Here is a 27,298-nt window from a genome sequence, read left to right as displayed (position 1 = left end):
TGATTATGATGGTCTCAGACAGTTTTAAATTCTATACTGTGGGACCAACTGAAGATGTTACCAACAGCAAATTTTAAATGGGAAGTATTCAAGGAAGTAATCTTGGAAGCTACTAGGCTTTTCACACAAACTTAAGAAATACTGTTCAAGATTTAGGCCTAAATGGATGTCAGATGAACTAATGAAAATCATGGCAGTGAAGAAAAATGCATGGGATGCACATAAATTGTAAGGCAACACAGAAGGCTATGGTAGATATAAACTAGTCTGTAATCAAGTCACAAAGGAGATTAGGCAGGCAAAGGCAGATAACGAGAAATCTTTGCCAAAGGATGCGAATAAAAACAGCAAAGACTTCTTTACTTATGTAAACTCTAGAAGGAAGGGGATGAATCAGATTGGTTCACTTGATATTGATGGTTCAACTGTTGAGGACCCTGCTCAGGTAGCTGACAAACTGAATAAGTATTTTGCATCTACATTCACACACGAGGAGTTATTCAGGGAGGGAAATGCTAGAAGTTTATCAAACTCTGGCAGGGAGGTAAATGATTTTGTAATAACTGGTGGAGGAGAAATTGTTGAAGTTAAACATAAGAAAATCACCTGGGGGGGGGGTGGATGGGATCTATTCAGTTATATTAAAGGAGGTGGCAAAGGAAGTAAGCAAACCCTTAGCCATAATTATGAGAGCATCTTTGGACTCAGGGGAGGTCCCCCACGGACAGCAGATGTGTAAATGTATCCCTAATTCATAAAGGGAGGTGAAAGGGTGACACAAATAATTATACACCTGTTAGTTTAACTTTTGTTCCGGGGAAAATAATGGAGTCACTGGTTAAAAAAGCATTGCACGATCATCTAGACAAGACTGCAGTAATAATTCAGACACAGCATGGGTTTGTTAAGGGGAAGTCTTGTCCGATGAATCTGATTGGATACTAACTTAAGGACTAACACTATTTCTAAAGGTTACAACCACAAAATCTCTACTTAAGGTACTCTTTACTGTTGAGAGTAGATTCAGTCTCAGCAGCGATTCTGGACATCAGCTAATCTGGCAAGCTAGTCTTGGATGGATGTACACAACTCCAGATACTTTTGTTCGTTTTATTATTTTGTGTTTAGGCGCATTAGCAACTAAGGCCATATTGCTACGGGGATATGCGGTGGTCATTCCCTGACCTTTCTGCATCCTCCATATTTGGTGGTCACGGGCTCGAACCCCGGTCTAATCAAGAAGCGTGTGCTACGCACTGCTGCTCCTGCCCACCTAGCTACGGAGGCGCCACTCTAGATACTGGAAGACAGTACTGTTACCAGCGCACACTACTGTACTGAGGTAATCCTTCCCCATGTGCATCTGTTCCCAGGTGCCATTGGCCCCGAGTTCGTATTTATGGATGATAACGCCACACCCCCATCGAACTGCAGCTGTTGATATGCTTTTGTAAAGTGAGGACATTGTTGATATGGATTGGCCTGCTTGTTCCCATCGATCTACATCCCATCAAACACACATGGGATGCTCTGGGAAGACACCTAGCAGCACGTCCACACCCCCCAGAAAATGTTCACCAGATGAAGATGCCACTGACAGGGGGAATGGATGATGTTACCGCAAAAACTAATCAACAACATTGTTCTAAGTATGGACAGGTGGCGCAAAGCCTGCATCGACATTAGGGGTGGCCACATTTCCTACTGAGGACCACCACTTCCCTTTGTTCCATTAACTGTTCATAACTTGCCGCCATTGTTATACGATATGTGTGCACCGAATTAGATAGTGTAAGGTTTAATGGAAAACTAGATAGCAAAGTATAGTAGTATCAATAATCAGTAAAACTTATTAAATTTCATTGTCAATTGAATTGTACTTTTTTAACTAAATAAATATAGCGACTTAGTTTTTACAAACGTAACATCATAAATTAATCCATATAAGTTGACAAGGGAATAAGAAAGTCATATAACGTAACTCGGAGATAATATTCAATACCGAAATACATATATATAGTGTTATAACTGCATTGGGATATAAGTTTAGGGTTATATTTTGTATTGGAATTTTACTGAACTTGAATAGAAATCATGACTCAGACCATGAGCAGCAAAGCAAAAGGCTCAAACTAATGGAAGTGCTGTGGCTCAGGGGTGAACTGAGGAGATCGGTTGTCCTCTGAATCACAGTCTATTGAAATGAACTGCTTGTTTGATGTTTGTGGAGCAATCAGGAACGGGACATGATATTGCCAGGGGGAATGTCTTTGTGTGTGTGTGTGTGTGTGTGTGTGTGTGTGTGTGTGTGTGTGTGTGTGTGTGTGTGTGTGTGTGTGTGTGTGTGTGTGTATGCAATGTAAGGAGTGTGAGGAAATCAGGTGCCAACTCAGCATTGTTATGGGCTTATATGAGAGCTTGAAGGATAGGGTGGATGCCCTTGAAGGATTTAAACTGAGAGGCCCATCAAGCTCTCAGCTATCCACATCAATGCCAGAGCTTGCACTTGAACATCACACAACACAGCGGCAACCCCCAAGCAGAATGCACTGGTCCCAAAGGAACTAGTTGTTGTAGGTGAATCTATGGTCAGGGGAAATGGAGAACATATTGTGCATAAAGGATAGATGGAACAGGACCGAGGTATATCTGCCAGAGCAAAGGTTGATGACGTAGAGAGATATAATTTTTTACGGGCGCAAAGGGTGATATCGTTGTACATGTTGGCACTAATGATATTAAGAATAGGAGAATTACTTAACAAGTACAAGTCAATGCTGAAAAAAAGCCTTGATTATGGTTGAATTTGAAAGTGTCTGCAATTCTGCCCAGACACGATAGGAGGGAGTATATGATGAGAGCCTTGTCGATCAATTAGGCCCTGGAGAGATTGTGAAAGTCTCAAGGGGTAGAATTTTTCTCAGCCTGGTCTGTGCTTGTTAACAGGAGAGACTGCTTCTACAGGAATGGGATACACTTAAATAGAAAGGGTGCAAGAATATTTGCTAATGCTATTGAGGCAGAGTTAGGTGGGTTGGAAAACTGCTAGTTTGGGGGGGGGGGCTACACAGGCTAATAGATTAACAGTAGCCACTGGCAGAGGTGAAAGTAATTCTTGCACTGCTTTTATTGAAATGCAATTGAGCAGCAGCCTAGAAAGCAAGGCAATGGGGATTTCCAGGACTGCTGGGAGTCATAGTGGAACAAATAAATGCATGGGCTGTGTTAGGATAAGTAGGAGTAGAAACAGGTGCATGTATACTTGCATGTACACCAATGCTAGGAGTATAGTTAATAAATTTGATGAGCTTGAAGTGCTAGTCAAGACATCAAAGGCAGATATTTTTGGAACATCAGAGATGTGCTGTCACACAGACATAAGCAGTGCAGAATTGAAATTTGGAGAGTACAATTGTGTACAGAAAGGACAGTCAGGACAGGACGGGAGGAGGAGTTATGCTGTTAGTTAAGAAACACAAAATCTAAGGAAGTGCATCCAATTGATGTTGGTGGACAATGCAATGTTGAGTCTGTTTGGTGTGACATAAGCACCGGGAAAGGAAAAATGAGAGTAGGTGTGTGTTATAGGCCTAATGAATCTAATGAGTATAATGAGCAATTGTGCAGAGAAATAGTGGGCCAGTAAATCAGAGTGTCTTTTAATGGGGGATTTTAATTTCCCAGAGATTGACTGGAATTTGTGGGTTGGTCACTCACACACTAGCAAAGCTTTTGTGGATTTATTGGATGATTGTTTTTTACAGCAGCATGTTAGGGAGGCAACCAGAGGGAGTAAAACTAGATCTAATTATCAGTAGTGATTCTTCATGCATTAAGAATCTGCAGATAAAGGAACCAGTAGGTGGCAGTGATCACAGTGTGCTGAACTGGGATTTACTGAAAGAGGTAAAGGGTAAAGGGTAGGGTTTTTGCTTTCGTAAAGGTGACTACGACGGTCCGAGACCGTCGTAGTCACCTTTTTAAATTCTATACGGTGGGACAAACTGATGACATTACCAACAGAAAATTCAAAATGGGAATCATTCAAAGAATTAATCTTGGAAGCTGCTAGGCTTTTCATGCGAACTAAGAAATATTGATAAAGATTTAGGCCTAAATGGATATCAGATGAACTAATTAGACATGTGACAGAGAAGAAAAATGCATGGGATACATATAAAATAACAGGTGTCATAGAAGCCTCTGACAGATATAAGCTGGTCTGTAACCAAGTCACAAAGGCAGCGAAGTTAGGCAGGCGAAGGCAGATTTCGAGAAATCTTTGGCAAAGGATGCAAAGAAAAACAGCAAAGAGTTCTTTATTTATGTAAAATCTAGAAGGAAGGGGATGAATCAGATTGGTCCACTTGATATTGATGGTTCAACTGATGATGATCCTGCTCAGGTAGCAAACAAACTAAATGAATAGTTTGCATCTACATTCACATATGAGGAGTTATTCAGGGAGGGGAATGCCAGAAGTGTATTAAACTCTGCCAGTAAACTAGATAATCTTGTAATAACTGAGAGTAAACTGGAGGAGAAATTGTTGAAGATAAACATAAGAAAGGCACTTCGGTTGTATGGAATCTATTCAGTTATACTAAAGGAGGCAGGCAAAGGGAGTAAGCAAACCCTTAGCCATAATTATGAGAGCTTCCCTGGATTCAGGGAAGTTACCCATGGACTGGAGATATGCAAATGCCACCCCAATCCACAAAGGAGGATCAAAGGGAGACACAGTTAATTACAGACCTGTCAGTTTAACTTCTGTTCAAGGGAAATTAATGGAGGCACTGGTTAAAAAAGCACTGCAGGATCATCTAGACAAGACTTCAGTTATAGCTCAGACACAGCATGGGTTTGTGAGGGGGAAGTCTTGTCTGACCAATTTGATTGGATACTATGATGTAGTCAAAAAGGAACTGGATGCAAAGGATAGCTTTGATATTATATATTTGGATCTTACAAAGGCCTTTGATACTGTTGCACATGGAAGACTGCTGTAAAAATTAGAGCAGTTTGGCATTTGAGGCAAATTGCTGGTAAGGATAAAGGGATGGTTGAGTGGAAGAAGACAGAGAGTGGTAATCAATGGACACTGCTCTTCGTGTACTAATGTTATTAGTGGAGTCCCTCAGGGTTCAGTGTTGGGTCCATTGTTGTTTTCTGTATTTATAAATGATATTGATGATGGTATTTCAGGCTTAATGTCCAAGTTTGCAAACGATATGAAGGTTGGCAGGGTTGTTAATAACACTAATGACAGTATGCTGCTGCAACAGGATCTAGAAAATTTGAGCAAATGGGCTGAGAGATGGCAAATGTATAGTACTACATATGGGAAGCAGTAACCCCAGAGTAACGTTTCTACTCTGTGGTACTACACTGACAGTAGTAGAGAATGAAAAGGACCTGGGAGTAGTTGTGCAAGCAGATATGAAGGTTTCTGAGCAGTGCATATGGTCTGCAAGGGTAGCCCATGGTGTCTTGTCAATGATATACAGGAATATTTCTAGCAGGGATAAAGAGGTGATTATTCCCTTGTATAAGGCAATGGTCAGGCCACACCTTGAGTACTGTATACAGGTCTGGAAGCCTCATTTTAAGAAGGATGTAGATATGTTGAAACGAGTACAGAGAAGGGCAACAAGATTAGTGAATGGAACAAAGGGTTGCTCTTATGAAAAAAGGCTTAAATTTTGCAAATAAAGTGTCTGGAGACTAGGCACCTGCGAGGTGATCTGATTGAGGTGTATAAACCCTTGAATGGTTTTTAGCATGCTCAATGCTGATGGGATTCTTCCTCTTGCTCAGAATAATCGCTGGAATGTCTTATCTCCCGCAGATGATTTCCTTCATCACAAGGTACTGACAGAATATGGTGGTTTTCCATTCCGACCATGTACTCAAATCAGGATTTAGTAGTAGTTATTGGCGCATCGGCTTCTGTGGCCATATTGCAACTCCCAAGGTTTTTGCAGTACTTTGATCCAAGCCCGAGGCGGGAATCGAACCCGCGACCTTTGGGTTGCCGGGCAGGTACTTTACCCACTCGGCTAGCCCGGTCGGCCTACTCAAATCAGGAGCAAGCGGATATGCACTTTATGTACGGTTTGGCGGAAGGGAATGCTCTGGAGGCTAGTCGTTTGTACCACAAAAGGTTCCCAGAATGAAGATGTCCAGACAGGAAAACAAACATGCGTGAGCTGATTCCAGGAGTGGCATGCACAACATCCAAAATCTCCTCCTGTACTTCGGGAGTCGTAGATCTTGGTCATCTTCTGTCAGCAGCACGATGTGTAAAGGTCCCATTTTCACAAAAGCGGCGATGGATACCTTCAAATGTTTTCCTGTCTGGACATCTTCATTCTGGGAACCTTTCGTGGTACAGACGACAAGCCTTCAGAGAATTGCCGTCCGCCAAACTGTATATAAAGTGCATATCCGCTTGCTCCTGATTTGAGTACGTAGTCGGAATGGAAAACCACCAGATTCTGTCAGTACCTTGTGATGAAGTAAATCACCTGTGGGAGATGAGACATTCTGGTTAATAACTCGGGAACCAAGTATTTCCCGAACTATGTTGATACTTAATACTGGGATCACTGTTGTTTCAGATTTTCTTAAATGTCATTGATGAAGGGATATAGGACATAATATCAAAATTTTGAGATATTAAGAGTGGTCAACAACTGGCACTAAGAACTGCTCCTTTGTGATGACTTGGATAAGCTTAAAGGATGGTCAAAAAATGGCAATTATATTTTAGTACAACTATATTTTTCTAATAGTGTTTTTCCTCTGGAATACTCTTTATTAATACTGTTTTCACTGATAATATTATACCATTACTTTATAATACTATTATTCCTGATAGCTGTTTTTTTTCATAAGAATTTTCAGCAATAGTAGATGTCTTTTTTCTGAAATGCTTTTGTGAGAGGATCTGCACAAAAGTTTAGTGTAACTCTGTAAATACTTGTATAGGTCTACTATTATTTCCAATGTTTGGAATCTCAAAATCATAAAAAAAACAAACAAACAAAAAACACTAGCATATATAAATCATGCTCTGACACTGAGAATGCTGATTAAATTGTAATTATTTATTCACGTTCATTCCCACACTCTTTACCAGTTCTCATGATGATAGTTAATGAAAATGCTGCTATCTTTGGGGATAGGGAGTTGAGGTATTCTAATAGAGGTGTATCGAAACCTCGAGGGATGATGGTAAAAATATAATCTACATACCTGCACCGCTGTTAGAATACCTCAGTTCCCTATCTCTCTTCACCCAGTTCACTTTAGAACCAGAAGCAAACAGGACCCTTTCTTTCCTGGAAATCTTGGTAAACCAAAAACCGACGTGCTACGGGCAATTCATGAACTACAGGTCAGCACATGCCCCCTTGTCACCTGAACAGCACTGCATGTGCTCTACTCTCTCGAGCTTGGAGTCATTCCAGCTCTGAAGAAGCCAGGTGCACTAAGCTTTCTAGGGTAAAATTGTGGCTACTCAGCTCATGTTTGAACAAGTGCTCACTACAAGCACAAGAACTTGAAACTCACCCGAGGCTCTCGCTCCCTCATGACAGCGAAACAGTATCTACTGCTTAAATCCTGTATTACCAGGGTGCCTTAGGCCAGATTTCTAGGATTTTATGCGAGTACCGTGTGAAGTGCTTACAACCCTGGTAGAAGTTTGTGATCTCTGGTCTTGAGAGTAAAAACACCCATCGCCCCTCTCTTACGCAGCGGTACTGTATACTGGATCACTTGCCACGATTGTGGTAGCTGCTATGTGGGGAAAAGCTCTAGACGCTTCCAGGACTGCCTTGCAGAACATGATAGGTCCATCTGCCTAGGTGACTCTGCAATCGCAGAGCATTTCTGGTCAACTCAACATGACCCCAATCCATGGGCGTCCGCAGAGGGGGGCAAATGGGGCACTTGCCCCTCCCTGGGATTGAGTAAAAAATTCCACCAATTATAATCATAATAGTGATTGAGATATGTAACCTTACACCCTCGACCATGGGACACTTTGTCTGCCTTAAACTTTTATTACTGGTTGGTTGGTTTCGGCCCTCGGCGGGGTAACAATAGAACACGTGTTCCATCTATTGCAACAATAAAACACGTGTTCCTGTTTTTAGTTCATCGACTGATATTCCCTAAACTTTACCAGAAGTTTTGGAACATTGCGACTATTTCCCTTCTATTAATTCGGCAATAACTATTGGTATGACATTACCTGTTACGACCTGTACCATTGATAGAAGTTTCAGCACCCTGAGCTGTGTGAAAACATGGTTAAGGTGTCCACTTATCTCAGAAACTCGCTTATCAGGCACCTCCGTAGCCAGGTGGGCAGGAGGAGCAGTGCGTAGCACACGCTTCTTGATTAGACCGGGGTTCGAGCCCATGACCACCAAATACGGAGGATGCGGAAAGGTTAGAGAATGACCACCGCACATCCCCGGAGCATTATGGCCTTAGTTGCTAATGCTCCTAAACAACAACAACAACAAGAGGAAACGGTAAAGAAGAAATTTATTGAAAATGTCATCAATAGGTTTGCAAGTGATAGACGGAGATTTCAATTCTTATACGATACATGATTATTGAAATTATTATTATTATCTATATATATATATATATATGAAGTTATGTAAAAGAATATAAGAAATAGAAAAGGAGAAAGAGTGACAGAACAGATTAATGCCATCAAATTTATGATTGTACATTACATCTGTCTGTATATAACAATTTTTGAGTTAATTATAATACCAACTAGATAAGTTGGAGAATTTAGCATAAAAGTATTAGGGGTGCAAACTATACTCATTAGTTCAAAGGGCCAAGTTTAGGTAACCTAAGTTGGACTTCTTTGTTGTGCCCTATAAATAAACACATAAAATAAAATAATATAAAATAGTAAAATTAAAATGATAATATAGCTTGATTGATTTTGATTTTATTGGTGCAAAAACGACTATGGTTATACTGCGCCAAGAAAAGATTAAAATATCAACAAAGATAAATTCTGGTAACCTTTAAAAAGGTTACCTCGTCAAATTGTTATTTACTTATTTATTTATATATATATATATATATATATAAGGCAGTATAAGTTTAAAGGTAAATTATCCAATTTATATATGTGTGTATATATTAATAGCTTGTAAAAACTTAAAAACTGCTGACACGTGGTCGTCTGATAAAATCTGACTGAGTATATAAGGCTCAGTCGGATGAGGAAAAGTGGTAAAATATATATTGTGAACATGGGTAAAATTAACCCAATCTATTAAAATATGCTTTATTGATAAAATGGTGTCACAAGAATCGCACATAGGAGGGTCAACTGCCCTCAGCAGAAACGAATGTGTCAGATGACTGTGTCCTATGCGGAGTCGAGCAAGAACAACTTCCATGCTCCGATTCCTGCGCAGAATGGACTGCCATGTTTCTATTACAGGATTTGTTTGGTATAATTTATTTGTTCTCTCTCTCTCTCTCTCTCTCTCTCTCTCTCTCTCTCTCTCTCTCTCTCTCTCTCTCTCTCTCTCTCTCTCTCTCTCTCTATGCCATAGTTCTTGCCATTGGGAATATATCTTGTTGCGTATTATTTGCCTGTAGTCTGTATAGGGGACTGACAGGCAACGATTATTAGTGGGAGCTGCTGATTTGGCTGCAGTGTCAGCCAAATCATTTCCCCTTGATAATATAGCTAATTATAGATATATGGATACACTGAATGGAATGCTAACTAGGGCTAGCTCCACTCAATATATCCCATCAATAATTAGCTGAAGCTATCTGTTTCTGTTTGCCATGAAATGACAGAAATGAGTATAGTTTGCACCCCTAATACTTTTATGCTAAATTCTCCAATTTATCCAGTTGGTATTACAATTAACTAAAAAAACTGTTTTATATATATATATATATATATATATTATTATATAATTATATTAGCGATAAAAAAGAAAAGAAAGTTAAAATGACAGTAACTGTAACTAATATTTATAGGTCAATGCAGTTGCAAGCAATCATGTAATACACCCATAATGTCTATAAAATATTAAGGATAATAGAAAATAATAGAAAAAGTAAATCAATCAAATAATAATACTATCAGAGACTTCAGAAAACACAAAAAAAAAAAAAAAATATATCGCTTTTTATACCGACAATCTAGATGACTTCAACTGGGGCCAACCACCCAGACTGAAGGTGGTTGGCCCCACCTTCAGTCTGGGTGGGTTATATTTCTTACATTTGATTTATATTTGGCCTATATTGGTTTATATTTGGTTTAGATTTAAATTACTTAGCATATATTGATCATTACAGAAACAGAGAACCTCTTGTCGTTTTTTGCCTTCAGTCTGGGTTGTTGGCCCCAGTTGAAGTCATCTAGATTGTCGGTAAAAAGCGATTTTTTTTTTTTGCATTTTCTTAAGTCCCTGATAGTATTATTATTTGATTGATTTACTTTTTCTATTGTTTTGTATTATCCTTAATATTTTATATATATATAAATATATATATATTAATTCTTGTTTCCTTTATATTGTAAATTTATATACATTATGTATGTGTTTTTGTATTGATGCAATACTGTATGCAATACTATCACCGCCTATGGTTAGTCCCTAAACATATCTAACTGTCACAAAATTTTAAATTGCAGTAGAGGTAGACTACACCCAATTTTGGAGTCTGCAGTGTTAAAGCACAACTAACACTGGTAGTCATCCCATATACGTGCTGGGTACCAACAACAATCACCTGATCTGACATAGTAAGTGATTGAACACTCTCACACTCATGTGCACACACTCTCCCAGCAATCTGAGCATGCACTGCTTATTCAGTTTAGTCCACTCCTAACATATTATGTTATGTTTATAGTTCTTTGTGTATGTACTTAGCTGAGGAAGGGGTTCGTTACCCCAAAAGCTTCTTTACCATATTAAAATTCATTAAAATTAGTTACTGTATCCACTGGTTTTACTGTATTTTCATCTTTTGCAAAACTATGGAAACCAGTGCCATAGGCCCATTCTCTTGTACTGTGTTTGTGATTATAAATTAAGCCCTGTTCAAGCTTTATTGTATCATCAATTTGTTAAATCATATCATTCATCTCAAATTTGTTCCAGGTGTTTCAAGAATGTGTCATGGTGCAGATTTGATGATTTAAATTTAAAATTTTTATTCTTAATTCATGACAATACAATATTATTTACATACTAATGAAAGTGTATTTAATGTACCAATCTGCTACTATTTAAAAAATGTAAAGTATGTCCCACTATTGTTAGAAATTTGTATGCCAGATACAGAAAGAAACAGCCAATTTCCTATTTCACAGACATTTCATGAAGGTTCCTTCTCTTTCTTCAGTATATAAGGTATCTTTACACAACAACTTTACAACTTTACAGCTTAGTCATTAATATCAATATGATGAGGGTAACAGAGTTAAAAGAGCATTTCCATACTGAAGAAATCTTTCCTAAATGCTATTAAATAGGGAATTAGTTCTTTCCATATCTAATATATAAGTATATTGTTTTGGCTGAAAATTACAGGATTGAGTGCTTCACTATCCCACTTGAGAATCATTTAATTTAGATCAGTATACTTTCATTATTCCATATAAAAATTTCACTTTTGCAAATTAGTTTGTGAATAAATTAACAAACTGTAAATTAACAAATAACTAAGTTTACTGAAGTGGGGGAAAATCTCTACAAGTTACATTCTAATAACTCAACGATTTGTACCAATTTTAGATTGTTTTCAAGTCTGGAACAAAAGGACAGCCTTGTTTATCCATTGCTCACTGGATACTTCAGTTCTGAAACATTCCGAACTATGGAACATTTCATAACTGAAGTGTAAATTATAAAATCAAAAGCATTTCCTCTTCTACATGAATAGTGTTTTAGTTTTACAACTTAGAATATTTATTAATTTCCACATATGTCTTTTCTCTAAATAAATTAAATATATAAATACCTCATTTTCTCTGATCTTTGAAAACTGTTCTGTTGTTGGAAAAGCAGGATATCCCATATCCATCCACACTTTATAAGGATTTGTATGTTTATTATTTATCTCATACATAGTCCATTTTAGGTTCTGATCTGTATGCATATAAAATCATGAGATTATTAAATGTTAATGACATGAGATTATTAAATGTTTCTTATATTAAATATTTTAAAATACATCATTTATCAGGCTAACCATCACATCTTAATTAATACAGTTACAAACTGAAACAATATCATTAAATATGGCACAAAAAACGTTGACCTGAAGCATAACACATGCATTTTTAAACCTTTATTAGAATTAAAGCAATATTTAACAGTTACATCAGGTCACATTCCTAGAAATACTGTCATAAATGAAACCGTTTCCCAACAGTTTTCCCACAGAAGCAAAGCAACAATATATATATTTTGGAGATATACAAATAGCATATTTAGTCAACTATTAATTATATATAAAGTATGTAATAGGAGTGTAAGGAAATCAGGTGACAACTCAGCGTGGTTATGGGCCTATATGAGAGCTTGAAGGACAGGGTGGATGCCCTCGAAGGATCTAAATTGAGGGGACCATCAAGCTCTCAGCTGCCCACATCAACGCCAGAGCTTGCACTTGGTCATCATGCAACACAGCGGCAACCCCCAAGGCAGAATGCACTGGTCCCACAGGAACTAGTAGTTGTTGGTGACTCTATTGTCAGGGAAACGGAGAATATGCTTTGTAAAAAGGATAGGTGGAACAGGACCAGAGTATGTCTGCCAGGGGCAAAGGTTGATGACGTTGTAGAGTGGATATCATCTTTTAAGGGCACAAAAGGTGATATAGTTGTACCCGTTGGCACTAATGATATTAAGAGTAGGAGACCGGCAGAATTACTTAACAAGTACAGGTCAATGTTGAAAAAAAGCTGGGAATTAGGATTGAATTTGAAAGTGTCTGCAATTCTGCCCAGACACAATAGAAGGGAGTATATGATGAGAGCCATATCAATCAATTCAGCCCTGGAAAGATTGTGCAAGGCTAAGGGATAGAATTTTTTTCAGCCTGGTCTGTACTTGTTAACAGGAGAGACTGCTTCTACAGGGATGGGATACACTTAAATAGAAAGGGTGCAAGAATGTTTGCTGATGCTATCGAGGCAGTGTTAGGTGGGTCGGAAAACTGATAGCTTGGGGGGGATACAAGGACTAATAGTTTAACAGTAGCTGCAGGCAGAGGTTAAGGTGATTCTTGCACAACTTCTATTAGAATAAGCGACCTGGAGCGAGGGGTGTTGGGAGTTTCAGGGACGGATGGCAGTCATCATGAAATAGGTGGGTATATGGGATGTGTTAGAGTAACTAGGAATAGGAGCATGTATACCAATGCTAGAAGTATAGTAAATAAATTTGATGAATTTGAAGTGTTGGTCAAGACATCAAAGGCGGATATTGTTGGGATAGCAGAGACGTGGTGTCACACAGATATAAGGAATGCAGAACTGGAATTTGGGGAGTACGTGTACAGAAAGGATAGACAGGGAAGAGGTTTTATGCTGTTAATTAAGAAAAACATAAAATCAAAAGAAGCGCACCCAGTTGATATAGATGAACAGTGCACTGTTGAATCAGTTTGGTGTGACATAAGTACTGTGAAAGCAAAAATAAGAGTAGGAGTGTGTTATAGGCCTAATGACTCGAATGAGTACAATGAACAATTGTACAGAGAAATAGAGTGGGCCAGTAAATCAGAATGTCTTATAATGGGGGATTTTAACTTCCCAGATATTCACTGGAACTTGTGGGTTGGTCACTTGCACACTAGTCAGATTTTGTGGATTTATTGGATGATTGTTTTGTGCAGCAGCATGTTTGAGAGGCAACCAGAGAGAGTAATACTCTTAATCTGGTTATCAGCAGTGACCACAGTGTATTGATGTGGTATTACTTAAAGATTTAATTACCATCAGGGGTAAAGGAAAGGATTTTTTCTTCCGTAAAGGTGAGCACAGTGGTCTCAGAAAGTTTTTAAATTCTGTACAGTGGGATCAGCTGATGATGTTACCAACAGTAAATTCTAAGTGGGAAGCATTCAAGGAATTAATCGTGGATGCTACTAAAAGTTTCATACCTATTAAGAAATATTGTTCAAGGTTTAGGCCTAAATGATTATCTAATGAACTAATGAGACTCGTAACAGGGAAGAAAAATGCATGGGATGCATATAAATTATCAAGCGACTCAGAAGCCTATGGCAGATATAAGCTAGTCTGTAATCAGGTCACGAAGGAGGTTAGGCAGGCAAAGGCAGATTACGAGAAATCCTTGGCAAAAGATGCTAAGAAAAACAGCAAGGATTTCTTTACTTATATAAACTCTAAAAGGAAGGGGATGAATCTGATTGGTCCACTTGACATTGATGGTTCGAATGCTGATGATCCTGCTCAGATAGCAAACAAACTGAATGAGTATTTTGCAACTACATTCACACATGAGGAATTATTAAGGTTTGAAAATGGCAGAAGGTTATCAAATTGTAGCAGGATACTTAATGATTTTGTAATAACTGAGAGCAAAGTGGAGGGTGGATGGGATCTATCCAGTTATATTAAAGGAGGCAGAAAAGCAACTAAGCAAACCCTTAGCCATAACTATGAGAGCATCCTTGGACTCAGGGGAGGTTCCCATGGACTGGAGATGTGCAAATGTATCGCCAATTCACAAAGGGGGATCAAAGGGTGACCCAAGTAATTACAGACCAGTTAGTTTAACTTCTGTTCCAGGTAAAATGATGGAGTCATTGGTTAAAGATGCATTGCAGGATCATCTAGACAAGACTGCAGCAATAATTCAGACACAGCATGGGTTTGTTAAGGGAAAGTCTTGTCTGACAAATTTTATAGGATATTATGATGTGGTTACAAAGGAACTGAATGCAAAAAATAATTTTGATATCATATATTTGGATTTCAGGAAAGCTTTTGACACTGTTGCGCATGAAAGACTATTGTACAAATTGGAGCAGAATGGTATTAAGGATAAGTTGCTACAATGGATAAAATGATGGTTAAGTGGGAAAAGACAGAGGGTGGTAATCAATGGGTGCTGCTCTTTGTGGACTAATGTTATTAGTGGAGTCCCACAGGGTTCGGTGTTGGGGCCACTGTTGTTTTGTATATTTATCAATAATATTGATTAAGGTATATCAGGCTTAATGTTGAAGTTTGCAGATGATACAAAGGTTCGCAGGGTTGTTAATGACAGTAATGGCAGTGTGCTACTGCAACAGGATCTGGATAATTTGGGCAGATGGGCTAGGAAGTGGCAACTGAAGTTTAACCTTGACAAATGCAAAGTACTGCATATGGGTAGAAATAACCCCAGAGAAACGTACCAACTGTGTGGTACTACACTTAAGGTGGTAGAAAATGAAAAAGACCATGGAGTAATTGTGCAGGCAGATATGAAGTTTTCTGAGCAATGCAGACAGGCTGCCAGGGCAGGTCATGGGGTTTTGTCAATGATATATAGGAATTTTGCTAGCAGAGAAAAGGAGGTGATTATCCCTCTGTATAAGGCAATGGTCAGGCCACGCCTTCAGTACTGCGTACAGGTCTGGAGGCCTCATTTTAGGAAGGTGTAGATTTACTTGAGTGTGTACAGAGAAGGGCAACAAGATTGGTGAGTAGAATGAAGGGATCCTCTTACCAAGAGAGGCTTAAGTTCTGCAAATTGCAGTGGCTGGAGACTAGGCACCTGCGCAATGATCTGATTGAGGTGTATAAGGCCTTGAATGGGTTGAGCACGCTGAATTCTGATGGGATCCTTCCACTTGTTCAGATTACGAACCTAAGGGGCATAAATTCAAATTAAGAAAGGACAGATGTAGAATAGATGTGCGGAAATTTGCCTTTAGCCAGCCGGTGGTTAATTGCTGGAACAAACTTCCATCTGTCGTTGTGGAAGTTGATAGGTTGAATAAATTTAAGGAGGAACTGGACAGGCATTTGGAGGGAATGGTGCGATTTTTTTTTTTTTTTTTTTTTTTGGCTGATGCTGCATAAGCTCATACACTTGCTTTCTTGCATCACATGCCACTACTACTACTACTTCACGTGTTGGCTTCTTCTTCCTCTCCCTGGGTGGTCACTAGTGCAGCTGCACAGGAAGCACTTCCAGATGGTTGGGCTGGGGTGGTCTTGCCCTTCAGTTGTGGTAACCATATGGGAGACAGTGCAACTCACTACACTGTTGTCTGTGGGAGACTGCCTCTGACTTTTTGAACTGATCCTTCTGCCTAAGGCTTGAACGCAAGTGACTTTATTCTGCACCACATTCAATGCAGTATGTTTAATATTTCTACTTCTCATCTTCTTCCAGATATGGAGGTGGATTGGATCTGCTTTGGCATCCAGTGGTGGATGGTGCTTATGGGAGCAATGCCAGATGGCACCGCTCTCTGCCTCACCCATCACTTCGACTTTGGGGGAGGAAGGTCCAATGCAGCTTCTTATTATGAAAACAATGAAAAAGTACATATAAACATAGATTCAGAAATGCTTAATTGCCAAGTTACAGCCACGTTGCTGCTTTTGGTGATTAGCCTGAAAACAGTTGTAAAGGCAGTGAAGGAATCCTCCACACACTAATAATTTGCTGCCTTAGCCTTTTCTGTGGTGCTACTGCAATATCAATTTGTAACTGTTGTAAGCTTTGGTACTTTTCATTGCTCTGTAAATTTCCTATGCCATCCTTTTCTGCTCTATTATTACACTGATCAGTTCTATTAGTAAATTAATAAGAGGAGTTTGCCTCAATATAGTACGTGGAACACTTCCGTATGATACCCTCCAGAAATTAAAACGGAAAAAACGAAAAAATCGACAACTTACCGGTCCATTAAAGTAAAATATAAATAATAAAGTAAAATATAAATAATTAAATAATCAATTTAACACAATTCAAAATCAATTCAAAACAATTAAAATTCAAATTAACGCAATTAAAAGAATAACGAAAATATTCAAAACGATCTTCCTTCCTGAAGCTGACAATGCTTTTCGACCGACTGACGTGATCACAGGAATGAAAATTCAAGACACGTTCATGCGAATTCTAACACATTGTCGCGAGCTTACGACCAAGTTCACACGAGTTGGGTGACATCCCCCCCACAGACACATAACGCACTACCACAGAATATGTCGGCTAGTTCACGAACACCCCCTCACCCAGGATCCAACGAACCGACATATCAACAGGTTACAAATCTTTCCTCGTGTACACTATCGCAGGACCAGATTTCACTTTTATCCAAAGGATTAAATTATAATTTACCACCTCGAAAGCTGCCAAAAAAACAATGCGTAATTGATATTGAATTTGGACTTCGTAGTGTTCCACAAAAAGATGTATTTATTCAACAAGTTAACCAAGTAGTGAATAACATAAAAGAAACGCGACTTCCTAAATTGAATACACATGACAGTTCAGCTTTACGAGAACTTCGAGAAAATAAGGACATTATTATACAGAGGGCAGATAAAGGAGACACAGTGGTAATACTAGATAAACATGATTATATTAATAAGTTAGATTCAGTTGTGTCTGATACCTCCACTTATCGTGAAGTGGACCCGACACTGTTTACCAATTTGGTAAATCAATACAATAAAACGTTAACCACATATCGTAAAAACGACTACATTACTATGGTTCAGTTGAAGGAATTGAAGTCCAGAACATACAATATTCCTGCACTTTTTGGTCAGGTAAAATTACACAAGCCTGGATTTCCGATTCGACCTATTGTTTCCTACAGGAACTCGGCATTTTCAGCCTTAGCCACATATGTATATAACATTATAAAACCTTTTAGACAGGTTATACAATTTGGGATTAAGAATTACGATACATTATTTAATAATCTTAAAGACTGTAGACTCGGCGACAATGACAATTTATTCTCATTAGATGTTACCTCATTATACACGAATGTAAACGTTGAATACACATTAGATATTATTTGGGATATGTTAAATAAAAACTTGACACCGATTAATTATACGAAGCTGCCTATTAAGGAAATTTTTCACTTAATTAAACTATTAGTTGAGGCTAACTACATCACCTTTCGAGACAAGGTGTACAAACAAATTTTTGGATTACCAATGGGTTTGAGCCTGAGTGGCTTAATGTCAGAGATCTATCTCTCAACGATTGAGCAGATACATTTGACACCTTTTCGTCCCCGTATCACATACTATGGGAGGTATTTAGACGATGTTCTAGTTATTACCGATAGTAGTACTATCCAAGACATTTTACATTCGTTTAATAATATTCATTCTAGACTCAAATTTACATTGGAAAGGGAAGATACGGATACTAAGTCATTAAACTTTCTAAATTTCACGCTTACCCGGGACTCGAACAAAATACAATTTAGCATCTATCGAAAACCCACAAACACCGGTATGCTTCTACATTATAATAGCTACCACCCGTTCACCTACAAAAGATCGATTATCTTTAATCAATTTCTAAATGCCTATAAATATTCAACGACGGATTCTGCTTTGGACTCAGAAATACAAATATTAACTAGCAGATTCTTGAACAGGGGTTATCCCATTAACACAATAAATCGAATTAGGGTACAAGCTAAGGATAGGATACAAAATACTGCACCAATCAACAATAGTAATATCAAAAAATACTTTATTTCTGTCCCATACGTTGAACAGTGGCACAAACAGCTTAACAGATTCTTTAAAGATACCGAATTTAAAATTATAGCTAGGCCTATACGGAAGTTACACACTATACTGAACAATCGCTCGGTTCTTTCCGCGTTCGCAACACAAATTAATGATCTAGTATACAACATTTCTTGCGGTGATTGCGACTCGTCTTATCAGGGTTCGACGCGGTTTTCTCTTAATATTCGTGTAAATCAACACGAAGCCTCAGTTCGTGCTTCTCGTTCAGCAGCGTCAGAATTAGCCTTTCATGCCATTAACGAAAAACATACTTTTTTATTTAACGAGGCCAAAATACTTAACGTTCAACGTAATTATACGCGACTATTAATTGCAGAAACCATTGAAATTAAATTACACGAGAATTCTGTTAATGTTCGGCGGCCATATTTGATCTCCGATGCGTGGACCTTTACGCGCATGCGCGAAGACACATAATCACTATTTAAGTTGCAGGTTTAGCCTGATTTGGTGATTTTCATTCCTGTGATCACGACAGTCGGTCGAAAAGCATTGTCAGCTTCAAAAAAAAAAAAAAAAAAAAAAGGATTTTCATTCCTGTGATCACGTCAGTCGGTCGAAAAGCATTGTCAGCTTCAGGAAGGAAGATCGTTTTGAATATTTTCGTTATTCTTTTAATTGCGTTAATTTGAATTTTAATTGTTTTGAATTGATTTTGAATTGTGTTAAATTGATTATTTAATTATTTATATTTTACTTTATTATTTATATTTTACTTTAATGGACCGGTAAGTTGTCGATTTTTTCGTTTTTTCCGTTTTAATTTCTGGAGGGTATCATACGGAAGTGTTCCACGTACTATATTGAGGCAAACTCCTCTTATTAATTTACTAATATTATTATCAACGTAGAACATATTGAGTATTACAGCTCTGATTCATACTAACTGATCAGTTCTGTATTCATCCATCTCAGCATTCTCCTCATGGTATATTTTTTTAATGGTACATATGTGTTCATGGCTTCTTTGTCTTTTTTTTAAAGATATTCCATAATTACATAAGGGCCTGTTGATAGATGCCATGTAGCACCTTAAAGTTTTGTAGTCCCTTTCCTGAAATTAAAACCTGTCCTTTTACTTTAACAACTGCAACATCTTTCTTAATCTTGCAACCAATGCTAATAATGCCATTAAATGATTGCTTTCTCAGTTTTTCCTGTGATATGATCTGATTCATGAGTAATCATCGGGTCTAGAATATTCTTATTGCTAGTATTTTCTCTAACACATGCTGGTACAAATAATAATCATCTAGTTTATTTAAAAATTTTGTTCCCATGGTGAGTTTCTTTCCCATATACTCCAATCAATTAGAGGAAAATTGAAATCACCCACAAAAAATGAACCAGATATATACTTCTGTCCTTTACAATAATCAAGAAATTGCTAAAAATGAATGTTTATATCTATTGGTACAAATATTATTATGGTTGGTATTCTAATATGTCTGATTAGTGTCAAGTTTTTATTATTATTATTAGTGTAGATTCACCTGTAGAAACTGCAGAACCAATGATCTTGTCAAAAAATGGTAGTTACTGAATTTTATAAAGGAGCAAAATACAAACCTGCAAACTTTTGTCTCAAGTCAGATATGAAGACAATATCAATAAGGGAAATGCCAGTGAGGTTACTTTTGCCTTCGCTATTATACAAAATGACCACAACCTGGAAACTGTTCAAAAATAAACATTACTTCTCTCAATTACATAAAACATTCTGACAATAAATTCATTATTCTCTATATTGAGATATATAGTTCATTATAGATAATAATATAATGCTGCTATAATGTACAATTTTACGTGTGTTTCAAGTTACACTATTTATTTGACATCTTGTTGACTATTATGCACACAAATATCATGTTACACTTTTTCACTAGTGTCATTTCAGTTCATGAGTGTGTGTGCTGCATATTTTGATTTGTAATACATTACATATATAAAAAATGATGGAGAGTTCCTATATATACATATCTTTATTACTTCTACTGTAACTAAGTGCAAAAATAGACAGCAGTGTTTAAAAAAAAAAAAAAAACCCACAATTAAATAGTGAAAAAATTGGAAGTCTTAAAGTTTTGGAGAAAATGGTGTCCAATATGAATCCAAATGCTTAAAAAAAAAAAAAAAATAATTAATAAAAAAAAAAATAATAAAAAAAAGCACTGGATGATTGATAAACAGTTACAAATTTAATTTAGGGAAGGGGGGAAAAATAAACCAGACAAGTGACTTTACATTCATTCTTTAAAAACCAGCCAAATATGAGAGATTCCCCTTCCCCGGAGAAAAATTAGCCATTAGAAAAAAAAACAAAAAAAACCATTGCTAATGTAAGTTTCATTTCAATAAATTTTTATGAACTAATCTTTCAGTTTTAATAATGTTATTTACCAGTCACAGCATAACATGTATTGAAAATAAGTTCGAAATTTTTTGTGTAAGTAATGACAATACAGGCAACCCCCATATAACACAGTACTTCTGCAATATGGTTTCGCTCTACCACGATTGATAAATAGTAGTAGTAGTGGCATGTGATGCAAGAAAGCAAGTGTATGAGCTTATGCATCACAGCCAAAAAAAAACCCAATTCCTTCTAAATGTTTGTCTAGTTCCTCCTTAAAGTTATTTAACCTATCAACTTCCACAACGACAGATGGAAGTTTGTTCCAGCAATTAACCACCTGCTGGCTAAAGGCAAATTTCCACACATCTATTCTACATCTGTCCTCCTTCAATTTGAAATTGTGGCAATCCTAGCACATGGTACTTCTATACCAAGGTTTCACTCTAAAACGGTTTGAGAATTGCTAGAAATCTCGCATAACACGGTATTTTTGAGCTTTAGTGCTGGGAAAAACCCTGCTATTATGTTAGATGTAATTTTCAATGTTTCCATTCCTTTTTGTGAATCCCCACTATTGACTCTCTAGTTGTTATTGCCTTCATGGTATTTTTCTAAAGCACATTTCTGGAGGTCACTACCATAAAATAATAAAAACAATTTGCAGTTTCCGGTTTGTTGGTCTTTTCTGTTAGTGCAATCAATTATAAACGGGTAGTAAACTTGATCTTCTTGCATTTGCTATTGTACCAATGGCCAGAATTCTGTGGGGTTTCAAGTTATAATGGTGAAATGTGTTTCCCCTTCCATGAAATATTCAATCATATAAAAAACAAATTTTCAGAAACTCATTACTCCATATCTCACTTGTGCGTATCGTGTTTGTTGCAACTTGTGCATGCAGTGTTCTCTGTTGTTAATTGCTTATCATTTTTACTGTTTTAAATTTTACAAAAAAAAAAAAAAAAAAAGGAGAGTGAACAGAAATATCAGTTAGTATGTACATTATTATTATTAGCCATATGGTGCAAGGAAGCCTGAGGTTTAAGCTGAATTGGCCAAAAAAAAAAAAAAATTGAATTATCCTGAGAGAGAGAGAGAAAAAACAAGAGTCAGAAGTAGAATGGAATCACCAAGAAGGAGAAAAATGATATCCAGCTCAGGATCCTGGGTGTGCCAAGCCCATACTTACCAGATGTGAGCCCCTGGGGGACTATTACAGTATGTATTAATTAAGCTAGTACGTAAGTGTAAATTTATTTTTATTTTGCTAACTGGAAAATATTTTTCCGATTTTCATATGATTTAAAGCGGGGGTTCACTGTACTTTGTTGGGAGATCTCTGGGTCAATAGCACAAGTTCTGCGCTATTGAACTTGTGCTTGTTTGAGACCATAAAAAATAATTGTGATTTTGAAGAGTGCAGTTTGTGATTTTTAAAGAGAGCAGAAGGTACACGAAATCTAGATGCATAAGTACATGTGCTTTGAGTGACCCGGGTTTAAACCTGTGACTGCTGAATACGGTGCTGTTTCTTGTAAACTCCTCTGACTGTGTGGTCGTCCTGGAGTATAAACAGAAAATTTATTTATTTTATTTATCAAAAAAAAAAAAAAAATTCTGACTGCCTTATTTTGCTACGAAAGTGTGCAAAATCAGAGTTAAAACCAAAATTCTGAAAAATTATCGCAAGTGTGTGCATGCATTTTTTGCAAAAACATGGAGCCATAGAGAATTTTATGGTTAAAAATTTCTAATTAAAAAAACATCAATGGTACTTTGATTCAAAATTGAAGACCATGCTAGAGGAATACTAAAATTCACAATCATGTAATTTTAAAAGATATTTTTATTGCTAGGATGCTAGCAAAGTCACTGTAACATGCTTGCTTTGGGTTAAATATCTTGTCGCTTGACAGCTCTTGAAAAAGAAATTCTTCTTTTGCTGAAGTTTTTCAGTGAAGAAACCTTACATAACAAAGAGGTTGAACGAATTTAGTTTCCTCTTTGCCATCATCACCTTATTTGAATAATTAAGGCATAAAATGAGGTTGTGCTTTAGTGGGTTTTATAGGTTGTTTCTGTGACATCCACTAATGTCAAAGAAATGGTTTTCTTTGACATTAGTGGATGTCACAAAAAAAAAAATTGAGAAATTTAATTCTCAGACTGCCTGGAGTACCAATAATTAAAGTAAATATATATTTTTTTAAATAAAAGTCAATATGGTGATCAGATCACTCACTTCAATGAACAAGTAAGTTAAAGATATAAAAAAAACAACAGAAATCTTCCAAACAGAACTAGCATCTTGTATATACCGCTACATTTCTCTAAGTTATGTGCAGTGATAGATATATTTTCAGCTCAGCTGGTAGCACACTTAGGCTAGTAATTAACAAATCTGACATGATAAACTGTTGACTAAAAATGTTAAATTGTATACACTCACATTTGGCTACAAGATGGCACCGCAAGATCAGTTTATCAACTTAACCATGAGGACCGAGGCAGCATTAGTGAAACTAAACAAAAACTTAGTCACTAGTGCCTTATTACGACTCTGTTCCAGTATCCAAATTTTTAAGAATAAAACTTATTCTATATAATATTAACGAAAGATGAAAGGATTAAGTTAATTTTAAACTTTTCGACCTTACCCATATGAGACTAGGGGCAAGGTCTGAATTGGAGACAATACACTTATCAGCACTACTTTTTCTTTCTCTACTTTTTTTATTTATTTTTTTATTATATTATTCTTTAACTTTTGGCTTTATATTTTGTGAACATGTTTTTATCCCAGAAAAATATTTAACAGTCAGGTGCACAAAGCAGTATGTATTAAAAAGGCTCAAGACAAATACCATAAATTGCTCACCTGTCAGTTGATGTATTTTGGGGTGGGTGAATACTTGCCAATACACCAAAAGAATCTGACAATTTTGTTTCATGTAATGGTGGAACTAATAATTAAAGGAAAAAAGAAAACAATTCTATCAATTAAATTATGAAAAATTACATTACACACTGCCCTACTAAAATATTAGAGAATGTTGTTAATAATGTGTTGGTCCCCTATAGGAAAGGCAAACCTCCTTGACATTGAGAAATAACCCTTCTGAAATAACTCAGTACTGTATTATCAAGTAATACATTGCTTCATTCAGGTTTCCCATATTTTCAGCAGCTGTTGTTGCTCTCTGATGCATATTTTCATCTATTCCTACTGGACTTAAACCCAGGAAATGTAGGCAGCAAGGAAACTGCCACATGAAAGGATTATGAAAGGATCAGTACCATGCCAAAAAACCTGGCAAGTTTAACCATTTTATAGTGTGTGGGAAATGCACTCTAGATAGAAGATGCACACACTGCATCCGTTCTTTATACAACTTCCTCCTCATCTGTATGCATCCAGTGGTGATGAATAGTATGAAACTATTTTATTAATTGAAATAATACTGTTTATAACAGGATTCACTGGTCCAGTGAATTCCATTGCTTCAACAATCACTATAAACAGACATACATAATTATTTATGTAGCTCAGACAAGAGAAGCTTACAAAAGATGGTACAGATGCATGGGTCTGTTGTCCTTAGTTAGATTACAACATATATTACTAGCTGATCTGGGCACCTCCCATATAGCATTGGAGGCTCCAGATTTCATGGAGTTCTTTGAATTTTCCTGGCATCATGAGAAAAGCAGTCATTTGTCCTGATGAAAAAAACCTGTCAACTTGTTCTGCCTTGCCCTGTGCTTGCCACCGCTGGTTTATCCAGCTGATGTCCAACGATTAAAGACCCTTTATACAGTCTGCATCTGTTACATGTGTCACAACACCACAAACATGTCTCTTGTAAATTTACATATATAATCCCATTTTAATATATTGACAGGAAGTCATGCATTTTGGGAAATCTGATTCTCTAACATTTTGAGAGGGAAATTTATTAATATAAAATTACTATTATTAGTACTGCAGTAATTTAGGATAAGTTCAAAAAAAGTCATACCAACCATGAAGCAGTCTAACCCATATCACTTTGTTACATTGCCAAATCATTTCATGAAGTAAAGGAGGTTAATAAGATTATTACTTTTAGAGAGTCACACAGGGGAAGCACTCACAAGCACTTTTATTGTATTTTTTTAAAAGAACCTGATATCAATATATAAAATGAATGGAGCATTCAATGCAGAAAATATGTGTGCAAGGCATAATGACATGCAAACAAAAATATGGGAGGTGAATCTGTTAACAATTTATATATACCGTGTGCTATTCATTTCTTAAACTTGGTGTGTTGCACTGTTGAATGCTGTATGGAAACCTTCCACTTCTTTGAAATGTCGCAAAAGCTGTAATATTTTCAGTGCTTTTACACAACAATGGCTGATAATGGAATGATTTCTTGGAGTGGATAATTTGGTTTTAAGGTCTCTTTTTACGACCAAATGATCTGCTAAAACAGATGACACAAAGGCTCTGTCAAAAGGGTGTGATAACAATCAAAGAGCAGCAATCCTTGTCTTTCTAGGCCGAAAACTAATGCAAAAAAAAAAAAAAAAGTGATTCTATAAATTTTAAGAAAAATACTCAAATGCAAATAGCAAAGTTATGTCATTATTAGAAATTATAAAAGTTAAATTATTATTATTATTATTATTAGCTATATGGTTCAAGGAAGCCTGAGGCTTATGCTGCACCAGCCAAAAAAAAAAAAAAAATTTCCCCAGTTACCCAGAGAGAGAGAGAGAGAGAGAGAGAGACAGAGAAATAGAAGGGAATCACCAAGAAAAAGGAAAATGATGATATCCAGCTCAGGACCCTGGGTATGCCAAGCCCATACTCACCAGATGTGAGCCCCTGGGATTTGTAGCTACTGTTTCTATGAAAACTAAGATGGGTACTCTAGAAAGACGAGACAATTCTCTAAAAAAATTATCGTTGAATTAGGAATGGGTTATACAACTAAAAAATCACAAAAAATCTAGGATTTTTGCACTAAGTTCTCACTCCGTTTTAAAAAAACCAAAATTAGAGATATTAGACGATGCATTATGGTTGTGGTTTATGCAAGAGAGACAACACAGAACATTAGTCAGTAGACTTATAAAAGCAACATCAAAGAAAAGACCTTGGCCTTACGACAAATAATCGATGTAGAAAGTTTTACAGCAAGTGATGGATTATAAGAGAAAATGTCATGTTCATGTATTGAGTATTAGTGGGGGAGAGATCATTTGCTGATCCATCTGCTGCTCAAAATTTTACAGAAAATTTAGGATCATTTATCAACAGAGAAATTAATTGGAGAAGAATTCTACATGGATGAAACAGGTATAAATTATAAGATATTACTTTACAAAACAATGGCAAAAAAAATGGAGCCTGCAGCACAAGAGCCAAAAATTTAAAAGTGAGAATCATAGTAGCAGCCTACAACAATGTAACTGGAACTCACAAATTGCTGCTCTTTGTTGTTGGTAAATCAACTAATTCTACAGCTTTAAAATATAAATTGTTCGTCTTTACCAGTTTACTTCCACTCACAGAAATCAGCATAGATGAACTCTACATTAGGCGAAAATTTTTGAATTCCAATTTGGAGAAAAGAAAAGATACAAATATAAGTCATGTAGAATTGTTAAAGGTTATCAACATCAAAGATGTGTTTACAATATAGCACTAGCATGAAACAAAATTCTAAGTTCAACATTTAATAAATCCTGGAGAAAACTTTGGCCAAAGATTGACAAAACTAATGAAAATCCTGAACTACAAAAAAGATGAAGAATATAGGTTATTATTAACTGATTTCATGCAAAATGAAGATTCTGAAACATTGTTGTGTGTTTTTTAAGAAGACACATAACAATGGATTTAACAATGTTTTCCAACAAACTGTCATAAAAAAAAAAAAAATTCTAGCAGTGATCATTTTCCAAAAGTTTTGTTGGAAATTGAAATTATAGAAGAGGCAATTTACACACTATGACAGAAACTGATGGATCTATATAGGAAGAAGAGATTAAAGAGATTGACTGAAATCTGGGGACAAGAATTTTGAATGCAGCTGCCAAAAAAAAAAAAAAAT

The 27,298-nt window shown here is 36.7% G+C and overlaps 1 protein-coding gene across 1 annotated transcript in view; it reads right to left on the bottom strand.

The window, feature by feature from the left end:
* Nucleotides 1–27,298, bottom strand: part of Idua (alpha-L-iduronidase) — a 193,507-nt gene that overhangs the window by 4,140 nt on the left and 162,069 nt on the right. Inside the window, exons 10-12 of the mRNA XM_090374630.1 lie at nucleotides 24,073–24,157; nucleotides 20,408–20,514; nucleotides 12,040–12,167 (exon numbers count right to left, since the gene is read on the bottom strand). Of these exons, the coding sequence (XP_090230756.1) occupies nucleotides 12,040–12,167; nucleotides 20,408–20,514; nucleotides 24,073–24,157 (320 nt within the window). The remainder of the gene's footprint in view (nucleotides 1–12,039; nucleotides 12,168–20,407; nucleotides 20,515–24,072; nucleotides 24,158–27,298) is intronic.

Source organism: Mastigoproctus giganteus, chromosome 5 (genome assembly GCF_048544385.1).
Source record: "Mastigoproctus giganteus isolate SK-2022 chromosome 5, ASM4854438v1, whole genome shotgun sequence".
NCBI classification, from domain to species: Eukaryota; Metazoa; Arthropoda; class Arachnida; order Uropygi; family Thelyphonidae; genus Mastigoproctus; species Mastigoproctus giganteus.
The sequence above is the reverse complement of the archived record's forward strand: the minus strand, read 5'-3'. Positions and strand labels throughout refer to the sequence as shown.